Source organism: Adiantum capillus-veneris, chromosome 15, assembly GCF_014529385.1.
Source record: "Adiantum capillus-veneris isolate H3 chromosome 15, ASM1452938v2, whole genome shotgun sequence".
NCBI classification, from domain to species: Eukaryota; Viridiplantae; Streptophyta; class Polypodiopsida; order Polypodiales; family Pteridaceae; genus Adiantum; species Adiantum capillus-veneris.
In genome coordinates, this window is record NC_140945.1 from 142,806,587 (window position 1) to 142,820,409 (window position 13,823).

At 41.1% G+C, this 13,823-nt stretch overlaps 1 protein-coding gene across 1 annotated transcript; it reads right to left on the minus strand.

Moving 5' to 3' along the window:
* Nucleotides 1–9,305: 9,305 nt before the first annotated feature.
* Nucleotides 9,306–11,849, minus strand: LOC147441601 (protein NUCLEAR FUSION DEFECTIVE 4-like). The gene has a single exon (XM_086483757.1). It carries the CDS (start codon nucleotides 11,724–11,726, stop codon nucleotides 9,831–9,833), a length of 1,896 nt encoding a protein of 631 aa, XP_086339883.1. The 5' UTR covers nucleotides 11,727–11,849; the 3' UTR covers nucleotides 9,306–9,830.
* Nucleotides 11,850–13,823: the final 1,974 nt, after the last annotated feature.

Consider the following 13,823-nt stretch of genomic DNA (forward strand, 5'->3'; position numbering starts at 1 on the left):
AATTCAAGGATATATTTTCTTGGAGATATCATGATATGAAAGGTGTTCCATCTTCCATGGTGCAACACACAATCCCCATGAATAGCATGGCTAAACCAATCTAGCAACGACCCTACCCAATGAATCCTAAGTATGCAAAAATTGCTCAAGAAGAGATTGAAGAGCTTGTCAAATGCGGATTCATATACCCTATTGAGCACTCAGAATGGTTGTCTCCAATAGTTATTGTGCCAAAAAAGAATGGGAAACTCAAAGTATGTGTGGATCTCAAGAAGGTCAATGCCACCACTAGGAGAGACCATTACCCCTTGCCATATTCGGAGCATGTGCTTGAAAGAGTCACAGGGAAGGAAGCTTATAGATTTTTGGATGGATACTCTAACTACAATCAAATCACAATTGTACTAGAGGACCAAGCTAAAACTGCTTTTATAACCAAATTTGGAGCATTCACATTTTGTATTATGACTTTTGGCTTAACCATTGCCCCTGCTACCTTCTAAAGATTAATAAACACTGCTTTTAGAGAATATTTGAGGGAGTTTTGTTAAATCTTTCTTAGATGAACTTTGTGTTTATTCTTCTTGGAAAGAACATCTATCATATTTACGAAAAGTGTTTGAAAAGTGCAGATTGTATCGCATCTCATTAAACCCTTTCAAATGCCAACTTTGGGTTAAACATAGAGTCATTTTAGGACATATAGTGTCCAATAATAGAATTTCCACAGATGAGAGGAAAAGCAGAGCCATTTTCAATTTTCCACCATCTACAAACTATAAAGAGTTCAAAGGTTCATGGACCATGTTGGTTATTATCGGCGTTTTATTTTAAACTTTGTCGAGATAGCTCGCCCATTGTACAAGCACTGGACCGCTGACTGTGACCATGCTTATGAGTTATTAAAAAAGGCCTTGACAAGTGCTCCCATCCTACAAAGTACCCGATTGGAATGTAACTTTCCATGTGCATATTGATGCATCAAACTTTTCTATTTGGTGTGTTCTAGCTCAACCAGGAGAATGTAAATTGGACTACCCCATTAGCTTTGCAAGTCATTAATTAAATGATGCTGAGAGGAACTACACCACTACAAAGCGGGAACGTTTAGCTATGATTTATGCAGTAAACAATTTTCACTACTACCTTCACATAGAAAACAAACTTGTCAACAAGTTTGTTTTCTATGTGGATCGCCAATCATTGTTGTATCTAGTGAATAAACTTTGTTCCACGGGAAGAATTACACAAATTCTTCTTGAGATTGATTTTACCGTTGTGGTGAGGCCCGATAAAAGACATGTCATGGAGGATCATTTGTCTCTCATACCCAATGGTGAAGCCCCTATTAGAATCGATGATGAATTGCCCGATACTTCCCTATTCCTAGTCGAGACCATTCCTGAATGGACTGAGAAGATTGTGAACTTTTTCGTTAATGGTTTTCCACCCAAAGAGCTTCTTAAGAATATAGCTTGAAAAATGTTAAAGGAATGTGAATCTTATTCTCTAATTGCAGGAACTCTCTACAAGCTAGGGAAGGACAATTTTCTTAGACGTTTGCTTGAGAGGATGACTATTTGTACATACTGCAAGAAGCCCACATGGGTATAGCCGGAGGACATTTTTCAGGGAAACTAACTACTAGAAAGGTGTTGCAATCAAGCTATTGGTGGCCTACCTTATTCAAGGATGCATCACTTTTTGCAAAAGGGTGTGATGAATACCAATGTTACAAGATCACACAATGAAAGGATAAGATGCCCTTACATCCTATTAAAATGACTCAACCATTTGAAAAATGGGGTTTAGAATTTGTAGGCCCAATTAGTCTGGCAGCTCTTAACACTCAATCTTGATATATTATTGTTGCCACTGACTATGTGACAAAGTGGGTGGAAGCCAGGTGACACGCAAGGCTGATGCAAGGTCAACTGCTAAGTTTCTCCTTGAGAACATTATTACGCGATTTGGTTGTCCCTTTGAAATTGTGAGCGATAATGGCATTCATTTTATAAATGTAGTGATAAAGAAACTCACGTCAAACTTCATGATAGCCCACCATAAGTCTACACCGTATTATCCACAAGCAAATGGCCAAGCTGAGAGCACTAACAAGAATTCAATTTCTATCTTGACCAAAGCAGTGGAAGCTCATCACGCAGATTGGGATTTGAAGCAAGCGTCAGCTCTATGAGCTTATCGTACTTCTTACAGAGTGGCTATTAATTGTACACCATTCAAAATGGTATATGCTCGTGGGGTTCACCATTTAGTTCCCCCTATATAACGTGCGTTTGCGGGATATTTAAAAAAACCCCTCTTTTAGCATGTCTAAATGAATTAAATGATCCCTTATTTTATGATTTTTTTCTAAAATTGAAGATAAAAACCCCTTATTTTAGTGTATCTCTGTTAATTTTTCTAAATTTCTTGTATTTTAAAACCCCTCCTTTCGAACTCACATTATATATTAACATAATTACATAGTGCACCTCCCGAGGGTATATGGCTAAGAAGCAGTTATGCCATGCGAGTTTGTAATTTCTAGTCTGCAGGTAGCTTCTCAATTAGAAGGTTGGGATGGAAACCCATTAGCTGAGCATTTATATATCCTTGAGAGATTCGATGAAGAAAGACAATTGGCTGTGCAAAATGCACTTGTGGAGGAAAGATAGGAGAAAGAAATGGTTTGATCGTCATTTAAAGAACAAGGATATCAAGGTTGGAGATAACTTCCTTATATATGGAGTGCGTAATGAGAAGAAAAAGTTGAAATATGCGAGAAAAGGATCATAGAGTATGTGAAATCACCCCACAAGATACCATTCGTGTGAAAACTCTTGATGGAGTTGAAACCATTGGATTCCTCAGTGGGAGTCTATTTAAAAGATACTATGATCTTTTAAGCCAAGAGGAGCTACATGCCATCCATTAAAAAAAGCCAGCCAAGACGCAAGCATAGTTGAAAAATATACAAACTCAAGCTGAGGCTAAGGAGCAACAGCAACGTATTAGACGCCAATGAGAGGCCAACCTTGGAGTTACACATGCATTTCAAGTTGAAACAGAGGATGATTGGTTGGACTCTGGCACACCTCTACGATACCCTATTGAGTTAAATAGCACCTATGGAAAAGTTCTATATAACGCCTTATTAGACAGGGTGCTAAATATAATTTGCTATCATATGGAGTGTGGTGTCAGTTGGGAAATCCATAGCTATCTTAGAGTACCATCCAGGTCAAGGGTATCAACACCAAAAAAACTACAATTTTGAAACCTGATACTCTTCTGTCAGTTATAACAACGGGGTCATAGCTCAAGACTTTTTGGTCATGCCTGCTTGAACTATGGAAGGCAATATAAACCTAGGACATGCGTGGATGATAGCGACCAAATGCACTATTGATTGAGAGACTAAGAGTGTCCCAACATAGAAACCAACTCTTAGCCCTGTCACTCAAGCGATAGTCCCTAAGATATCACCTCCTGAGGAGATACAACCCAAAACATTGCATGTCCAAGAGGTTGAACCATCTATACCTATAGCCCGATCCTCTAGAGCTTCAACTTCGGTAGCTGAAACAAAGCATGAGACACACAAGAATCATCATAATACAGGAAAGAAAACATATAAATGGTTCCCTAAAGCTTCTTTAGCAACCATTTCTGACGCTAAAAAATAGAAGCCTTCTAAGAGACATCCCATTCACTCCAAGAAATGTAAGAAAAAGTTGTGATGGATTCCTAAAAGACTATTGGAAGCCCAAGGCTACTATGAAGGGAATGATCAAATCTGGGTGCCTAAACATAAGTTGTGTTCTTACCAATCACCTATAGACCTATGTGAGTTGAATCATGTAACGATAAAGCCGACTGAAGACCGTGGAAAGAGAAAAATCATAGAATACTATATACCTCATCCGAAGCTAGTTTGGGTATCCATGCGAGAACGACTTGTTTTGTTCAGCTTGGAAACCCACAAATTCTAGTATATGACCCAAAAATCATCATAAAACATTATGCACAAGGACACGATCTTTTGACATGACCCTTATAATATTTTCACATTAACCAAAAGTTATATGTATGTACATATATGGCTAGTATGGCTAGTATGCTAGATGTTGAAAGGACGCCCTTTCAACAACGTTTCCACAAATATTCCATTAAGATTCCTCAAAGATTCTGTAAAGATTCCACATGAAGATGGTGATGAAGTAATGAAGATGAAGATGGATGCTGCAACATGAAGATACGAGTTCATGGACGTCATCGAATATCCCGTTATTATTATTTTGAGCCATTACAGCCACTTTTGTAATGTTCACGAGAACCTCATATTTTAAATCGGCACTTGTATTTTGGCCGCAGATGCTTGTATCATGAGTAAAGCCAACTCAGTTTCTTGTAATTAAGCTCTGTAGAAGCCTAGGGACAATTCAGGTCATTTGGCCGGACATTAGGTTTGAAGGCTTTGTATATAATCTGAAACCTAAGGCTTTGTAAAAAACACATTACGTTATCTCAATTAAGATACAGGCGTGGGTTCTGCAGCACATAGTAGTGAGCTTCACGCACACACACCGTCGCGCACACTAATCACATTGCAGATATGAGAGTAGGAGCGTGTTAGCATCGAGGAGCTCTCTGCGTCGACGCAAGCAATGCAAGCCGAGGACCACATCGCGAGCCTGCCTGCTATGAGCTATATTTGGTCGTAAGTACCTCAAACGACATCCGTTTGGAATGATCGAGTAGTCGTTAGAATCAGGGCGAGAAGCTCTTCGTGTTGATGTCTTTGTAGATCAGTTTCGGACACTTTGGAAATTGCTGTTTTGAGTCTATCGCAACAGCGATTAGAGATCTTACAGTTATGGTTTTCAGGGTTTAGGTGTTTGGCCATATAGGATTTGTCCTTGTGAGTCTTGCCCTCCGATTTCGAGTCATTCTGATATGATTTGAGACTGTTTCGAGCTTGTAGTGTTTCGTATGATACGTTGTCTGTTTCTTTGCTTTATGGTAGTGTTGTGGTAGGATTAGTGACTGTAGAGTGTTGTTCGTGTCTAGCTCAAGGTTGACAACCCAGAGATTGCCTCCATGCCCTAGTCGGGTCAGCTACGTCGTCGAACTGACAGTTTGCAGTGTTCTCGCTGTGCTCCATCGTCCGTCGCGGCATACCCGCTAACACTAGATTCTCCACTCCTACCTTGGGTGAGAGGTACCCTCTTTACTTTTCACAAGTTTTTCACATAGTCTACCTGGTGCTTCCATGTGAATGGGATTTGGTAGATACGCTAGCGTATGAAAAGAATTTTGAGGAATTAGAATGGCTGATACGTCTCTTGACCACGACAGATCTCTACTTAGTAGAGAACGTCTCTTCGATTGCACAAGCTTACTCTTTTGACCAAGATGACTATACACACCTAGTGCAACTAATGATGATGAAGATTTACATGATTACACAGATGGCACGTATGGTCTCACGGATGATGACTTTATTTTTCTTGACGACGACGAGGATAGGGGTTTAGACTTAGCGCTACCCGTCCATCTCTACAATATCCTGTTCCCTTGACCCTCTAGGGGGATACAAATAATTAGGTTGGGGTTCTTTATGTTGTTTTGATTTTGTTCAATAAATGTTGGTGCCCCTTCTCATTGATGTGCCTCCTAAAGGTATTCCTTGTGTTTTCTAGTGTGTACAAGAACGCATTACAGTGTTGAGATTTTGAACTTCATGCAATCTTTGTCTAATTCACTCTTCGAATCAAACACGATCATCAACACGAACATGTGTGTCCTGTCTATTATCATTACCTCTTGTCTGTTTTAGCATCTATGTTTGTCTGCTTTAACTGTGATTGGTAGCACAATATTTAACACATTTGCTTAGTATTAAACATTAGATCCAATATAATTTTATGTCATAGTTCTTTGTCTAGGTTTATGAATCAAGCAATATGACTAAGCTAGTTTGACCAAGATAGACACTAGAGATCTTCTCTTAATATTATGGGAAATGCCTTCCTGATTATCAATGGTTCCTTTAGGTTCTTCCTAATTGTCAATCGTTCCTTTAGGTTACTATGAAGCATTGTGTGCAATGGACTAGTGCTTTCCAGTGGGATTAATCCCTCTTGACCTTTAGTTTAAGTATTATAAAAAGAGTTTACTATTGTGATGAGCCTGGGGAGAGTAACAGTGTCAATATGACCCTTCAAGGTTACAAAATTGAAATGCAGTGAAAAACAAATAAACAAGAAAAACAAACGTACCAAACATGTAAAATCTTAAGCTGGAAGAGAAATCCCAACTTGATTTTTTACTTCCCTCACATGTAATGCCTATGGTACTAGAGCCCAAGAGGTTCCCAGTGTGGGTGCTTTTCCTTGAAAAGCAAAAAGCACAAGACATACGTACATAATAAGCACACACGTCAAAAATTGAATCAATGTGGAAAAAACATTGGGGGATCAAACAAAGGGAGTAATTCAAGTGATGATTTCATATGCAATTTCTTTTAATGTAGCTTAATTAGAAGGTCTTCTAGGTATAGCCTCTAGTCAGCCCTCGGACATGAAATACTTTGCTCTCGCGATTAAACAATATACTTGATCAAAGAAAATTGAGAAGGTTGCACATGGTATTAATATTTGACCTCTAGTGCCTCTTGACCGTTAAATTAACGACCCTAGAATTGTTTATTTTTTGACCTTTACAAGTGTTTATTCGTTTAATTATATTACAATTTAATGTTTACTGATAAAAATTTATTTAATATTATGTTACCAAGCAATCTGTGTGCCTATTCATTGCATATAATATTTTATTATATAAGTTCTATGTAAATGCCATTATTGTGCCATTTTTGGTTGATTTTACAGTGTTTGAAGAAAGCTAAAGACTACAAACTCAGATACTCTTCCACCTCGACGAACGGGCTTCACTTCACTAGCTTCCAAGGATGGAATCTACATCAGGAAGGATGGCATGTTAACCACTTGTGGACACCTTATCACCTTTGACGGATGCCTTACTAACTTATTTGAGTCGTGGACTGGGCTTGTCAGTCCTATAGGTGCATAGGTGATCGCCGATGAAAGGCGCATCACTTACCCCATTTTTACATGATTTTTACAATGACTGGCCATTGTGGGCGCTCATGTGTGAATGGGTTAGATTTATATAAAAGGTCCATTTTGACCTAACATCCTCATTCTTTGAGGTGCATGCTAAAGAAGTGTTCTTGCTCTACCTCTACCTTCGAGTGTGTGTGTATATATATATGCTTGAGAGAGAGAGAGAGAGAGAGAGAGAGAGACTCAAGCATTGCCGCGACATCGGCGGCAGAAGCTCCTTCTTCTTTTCGGCACGAGATCCTTCACGACGGAAAGCATTGAGCGGTGAGTGACACACCATTGCCCCTTTTTGCTTACTAGAATAGTCTAGTTGTGTGCTTGTAGCCTTTCGAGGCTCGCACGGTGTTCAGAAAGTTCCCATCCTCCGACACATATGGTAAAAGCGCATAGAATTGGTCAAAAATGGTTTTATCAAGCTGGTGTATGTACCATCTGCATAAAATTGGGCAGACTGATCTCACCAAGTCTATACTCGCCACCAATCAAACAGCCTCATCTCGCAGTTTGAGTTTGATCCCTATTGGATGAACTTCTCTTTGAGGGGGGATGGCATTTGTCTATGACATGGCTACTTTGCTATTGTTGTATCAATGTCACAAAGTTTTTTCATGCTAGGTATATATCTCATTAACGTCAATGTGTTGCATTGAGAAGTCCACCCTCAAGGGGGAATGTAAAAGTTACCTAGTAAATTAGTAACTTGGTAAGAGTCGATTTTCTACCTCAATTCTCACATGTGATATTCAACCTATCTGATGTGGAGTCAATGTGTTGCAATGAAAATTCCACCCTCAAGGGAGAATATCAAAGTTACCTCTAGTAAGTTAGTAACTTGGTAAGGGTGGGTTCTTTCCACCCACCTACCTCAATTCTAACATGTGATATTCCACCTATTTAAGTTTCCACATGTGCTATCCCACCTACCTAAATTTTCACATATGAGAGATATCCAGGATCTTGAGCGCTTACCTCAACGTATATATAAAGCACATATGGTGCCCTCTTTTGTATATGGTTGATTTTACACTCCTCAAGTGCAATTTAGTCCCATTGCTCCATTCTTATCTTGCACTCTCTTGTTATTGGTATTAGTATATTTATTAGCATTAACATTAGTCACATTAAGCTAATGTCTAAATTCTCACACTTGTATCACACATGGTTATGGTTGCAGAAAGTTTTGATGGTTGCTTCCAGCAACAGTTGTACAATGTTGTACAGTACACCCACAACGGGCCATATCGTGGGAACAATTGTCACTTGATGGGTTCCCATCCGTAGTTCAATGATGTGCTTACACACTAGGCTACCCAGCTTCACGAGACTTATTAATTTTTGGGTCAAGACATTTTCTCCATAATGGGAGGAGATGCTATAGTATTCCACGTCCTCGAGATCAAGTGGCTTCTTACTCGACAAATTTTCCTTCATCACACTACGGACCTAGTGACAAAATTCTAAATTTAAAGGCACCGTGTGAGTAGGGCACACAAAAATTAGTATTAGTTTGACCTCAACAAAATCCCACTGATGTGGCACTCTGTGGAGGTCGACGACCACGTGACGGGGAGGGGAGCACATTTGCAGACGTCAACAGAGACCACAGGCAACAACAATGTCCCAGGCCAATGCGACAAAGAGAGAGAGAGAGAGAGAGAGAGACTCCTCCTCAGCGGGACGATACTCCGAGGATGTTTACAGAGCAAGAATTGGAAGAGGTGGTTGATACACGCATTGACCAGCTTTTTGACGCGCAGAACAAAGGCTATCACTAAAACTGCTTCGATGGAAAGTATACATCCGCCTTCCCTTTTTTTTCTAAAAGAAAGTTTGTCATCTTTCAATTTTGCAAATTGAAAGGGCATTCATCCCTAAGAGCACTGCCTCAAATTCGACGCAAAACCAACTCCTTATGGTTTTTTTTTTTTGAAATCATCTCATCAGCTAAAGTTTACGGGATTGCGCCCCCACACCCACACCAACATGTCACAAGGGCTGATGAACCATAGCGAGCGCGCTTAAAGCCCCTCACCTTTCCTGCCAAGACAACTCCCCTTGACTGTGGCCTTCTTACTCTTAACCCTAAAAAACTAAAAAGGATAAGTTTTTCATTGCAAGTTTGAACACTAATATACTTTACTGATCTGAGAGAGAGAGAGAGAGAGAGAGAGAGAGAGCATTCAACAACTGGGGGAACAAAAGCTAACCACCTGAATAATGTTGCCTACTTTCATCAAACAAATCGGAGTCTTGCTGAGACACGTTCTAGGAATTGGTATTTGAAAGTTGAAAGTGAAGTGTATAGTACAAATGAAATGGCAATGAATTTGGGCCATATCCGATTTCTGTGGCATTCAAGTGATGAACAATAAAAAAGCAGGCAGGGTGGCTAGCCATGATGTACCTGCACACAAAGTGATGTCCTCTAATGAAAATTTGAGCTCTATTCTGATTTCCATGCCCATTCGAGTAATAACCAATAAAAAAAAGCAGGGTGGCTAGCCATGGTGTACCTGCATACAAAGTTCTAATGAAATTTCACTGTTGATAAAAAAAACAATAGTGAAATGTTGTTGAGACCCCCTTTGGCCCAACAATACAAAGGCCCTCTTCTTTAGAAGGCCAGAGAGAAGGAAGCCTTGACCACATGTAGCACAGAATAATTGGTCAAGAACTACTCATTTACTTGTCCTGCGCTTCATTGCCCTCTGTCTGCACAATGCGGAACTTGGCATATATGTCCTGGCTATAAAACTTTCTTGTCCGGAGGACCAACCACAAGGACACCAAGCTGCCACATCCACATACAATCGTCATGATCACAAAGGTAAGCCTGAAGCACTCTGGTCCCATGCAAGCCGCACTCCCTCCTCTCACCATTGCCGGCGCTGGTGCTGGCGCCATTGTGTCCACATGTATCGTGTTCAAGAGCGCCATTCTCATGTACTGCCGATGTGTCTCACGGTCGTACAAATATCCGGCAACTTTCACATTCAAAAAATAGGATCCCACAGGGCTTGCTATGGCTGCCACATTGTACAATGTGGCATAGTGCTTCAGACCAAAGAGCTCAGATATGACAGCAAACATTATCGGCCATTGTGCCCCGAAGCACAAGCCCACTATAACCGAGGCGATGTACAGCGTTCCCTTCGACGGGAATGCAATAAGGATATGGCTCACACATGAGAAGGCGAGTACGACTGTGAGCACAAGCGGTCTTGGGATGTTGTAACGGCGCAAAAGCAGTTCGGATCCAAATCCTGATATCACTCGGCCCAAGAAATTCCATATGCTGATAAGGGAAACAAACGTGCTAATGCCAACCTTGGAATATCCAAGTGACTCTCCTATCTGTCCCATATTGTCAATGGCAGTGAGCGTAGTGCCCACACCGCATGTCACAGCGAAGAAGAGGATCCATATGTCCAGACTCAACAGGGCATGTGGGATACTAAAATCCTCGCCTCTTTTAGGCCAGGCTTTGTAGAAAAGCATGAGCTTTGTGATGAACTTGGGCTTGGTTGAAAGTTTTTCATTCTTCAAGACATCCACACTCGCAGCAGAGTCTAAAGTTTCGGATGGTGAGCAGGAGCTTTTACCAAGCTCAACACCAACCATAGGCTTCCGCTTATCATTGATGACGTGATCTACTGCTAGTGTACACTCAGTTGAAGGTTTTTCTTCTCCTTTCTGTTCCCTGGGCGTTGTTGACAACTCCGACAACGCCGTGCCAGGTTTGTCTCTTTGCTTGAGTTGCGCTACAAGTCCACGTTCCGCCTGAACACCAGCGGCTATGTTGGAGATGACTAGGAGAAGAGTGATAGCTCCCAAGACTTGGTATGCTGCGGAGGAGAGGGACAGCAGGTTCTCCAAAACAATGGCAAGTGTCAAGAAGGCAGCAAGGAGCAAGGCCAAGTAGAGTAGGTAGTAGAAATTTCGTTTTTCCTGCTTGTCTTCAACAGGTGCCATGGGACGGATGAAGATCATGAACATGAGGGTGACAAGAGTGGGTAACCAGCCGATGAGAAGAATGACTCCCGTCGTATTTTCACCATAGATGGCATGGTACAGTTGGGTGAAAATTGCACCACTAAGCCCAACACATCCCTTGAGGATGCCCAGAACCTCGCCTCTCCCGTGAGGAAAGCTCTTCACAAAATTGATGAGGACACCAGTGTTGGCAAAAGTCTGGGAATTCGCACCTATGAAGATGAAGACATTCATCTGCCAGAGCGGCGGCCGGGCGATGCGATTTGTAACTGCCAGCCAAACCATGAGATAGCCAAGCAAATTCATGCCGCCACCGACAGCGAGCACCGTCCAAGAGGGCAGGACCTCGTTCATGAGGCCAGAGATGATGCCAACGTTGGCGCCCAAGTCCTTGTAGAAGCTGATGGTGTTGATGATCTGCTGATCGTAGCCGAGAGAGGACTTGATGGCACCGGAGTAGATGCCGAAGATGTATGTAGCCCCAGAGCAGAAGAGGATGTACAAGGAGACGACGGCCATCATCCACCTACCTCTGATGAGGCGCAGAAAGCCATGAAAGCTGGCATGGCGGACTCGCTTCTCCATCGCTCTTCTGATCTCTACTCGCTGCAGATTCGAATGCACTCTCCTCTACATCCACGTCGCTCGCATCGTCTCAGTCTTCTGCATCATCCTGACTTTAAGGGGCTGGGCTACAATTAGACTCCGCTTTTTCCATCACCTATCTTATCTAATGCTTATCTAGTTTCTCGGCCTGCCATGCAGCTTAAGACTCCTACTCTCCAAGGTGGAAAGTATCAATTGCATTATCTAATTTCAAACTTATTAGAGGGCTGCCCCATAGGCCCTTGCAAGTAGCCAACCCAACGCAATCGCATCGTTGCTCAATGGGCCCACACCCTTAATATTAAAAAACGAGATTTTTACTTCTATCCCTACCCTTTCTCGATCGACTGCCTGCTGTTCTTCATCCCTAGCACGCACGCAGTGATTGTAGCGAGTCCTTGCATGCTCACCACCACCACACACACACACACACACACACACACACACACACACACTTGGGTCACTTCATGTGACTATGATGGCTACATCTAGCTACACTCACATTTATACTTTACTTATTGGGGTTGCTACTTGAACTATTGATGAAGCTGATTGCTTTATTGTCTTTATTATCTGTTAGATAAATACTTGGGAAAAGTACTTTTCCTCAATGGAGGATTTTGTCTCATGATATGTATATTGGAGCTATTGAAGATTGTGTCTTTGGAGTTCACCATAAACCTTTACCCTATAAACTCCTCCATGGATGTAATGACTCATAAGCCTTAAGATTCCTTAAATGGATTGCCCTCCTTCATAATCTAGCCCCTAACACTAGATTTGTAATGAGCCACAAAAATGGCTCACATCAAAATTCTAGTAAATGAAACATAACATTTATATATGACATCAAAATTTCATGAAACTTCTTAATTATGGGTGCAAGATCATATGAAAAAGGTTTCTAAATACACAATTTACATGAAAAGCTCAAAAATAAAAAAATTACTTTTCTAAAATTAGTAAATTTTACATAAAACTGCACTTCAACACTTAACTTGGAGAGGTAAAAAATGTCGACAATCTTTGTATATGGGTTAAAAAAGCTTGGTACATACCTATTGAGGGATTTTTCAAAGAAGTTTGGGCTTGCTTAACAATGATTTGATTTACTTTCAAAAAAAATTATAAAAAATTTATCCATCTGCACAAATTAGTTGTAGAAGATAGCAATGGAAAGACACCTTCAAACCTTCATTTAGCTATGTACTATTTTTTATCAACTCATATTGAGCGTTGGCCATAATTCCTTGAAACCATTTTCTATTTAGATAACTAACATAGTTTTGAGAAAATTCTTACGAAAGCCACAAAAGTGGCTAATTCTTTACAGGACTAGTGCTAAGGGTGCTTGGCTAGTGGGAATAACCCCTTAAATATAAATACCACTACAGTGATAAAGCCCTTTCTACTTCTTTTGTGTTATGAATCGTGCGACTGTTGTAAGACTTAGAGCAGCTAGACCTTGAGATCCTCCTCCCAACCTCCCATTATAAAGGCAGGCTCCTAGCCTCTTTCTCTAGACGGATCCCTTGTCCACATTGCCTAGCATGGCCGCCTGGCCGTAGTCCATGACTCCCTGGTCTTGCCCTTGTCCTGACATTACTCCCCCCTTAAGGAAGAGTTTTCGTCCTCGAAAACAAAAGTGGGAAAATTCTTCTTAAGAGCATTAATGTTTTCCCAAGTGGAGCCTTCAAGCTTGTCGACGTACATGATGAAGCGTATGTAAATCATGATAGGCAAGAATTCGTTCAGGTCCATGCGGTGGGGTAGGAGGTTCAACGAAATCGACTAGAATCTGATGGTCAATGACATTGTCGTCTCCATGTAATCGCTTACGTAAACGGCTTACATGATGGACACGAGAGTGTGTGGGTAACGATAGTTTGTAGGCACGATTACCAACTCGCTTGAGGATTTTGAAAGGCACACAATATGTTGGAGATAATTTAGATATGGCCCAGTTTTCAGAATTTCTGAATGCTCTGGCACATGTAAAAATACTTCGTCCCCTTCCTCAAAGGTAACTTGCTGACGTTTCTCATCAGCTGTGCACGTCTGTTGCACATGTCAATG

What these genes read in the sequence shown, in the direction of transcription:
- LOC147441601 (XM_086483757.1), bottom strand. Translation starts at nt 11,726, where the DNA reads ATGGAGAAGCGAGTCCGCCATGCCAGCTTTCATGGCTTTCTGCGCCTC.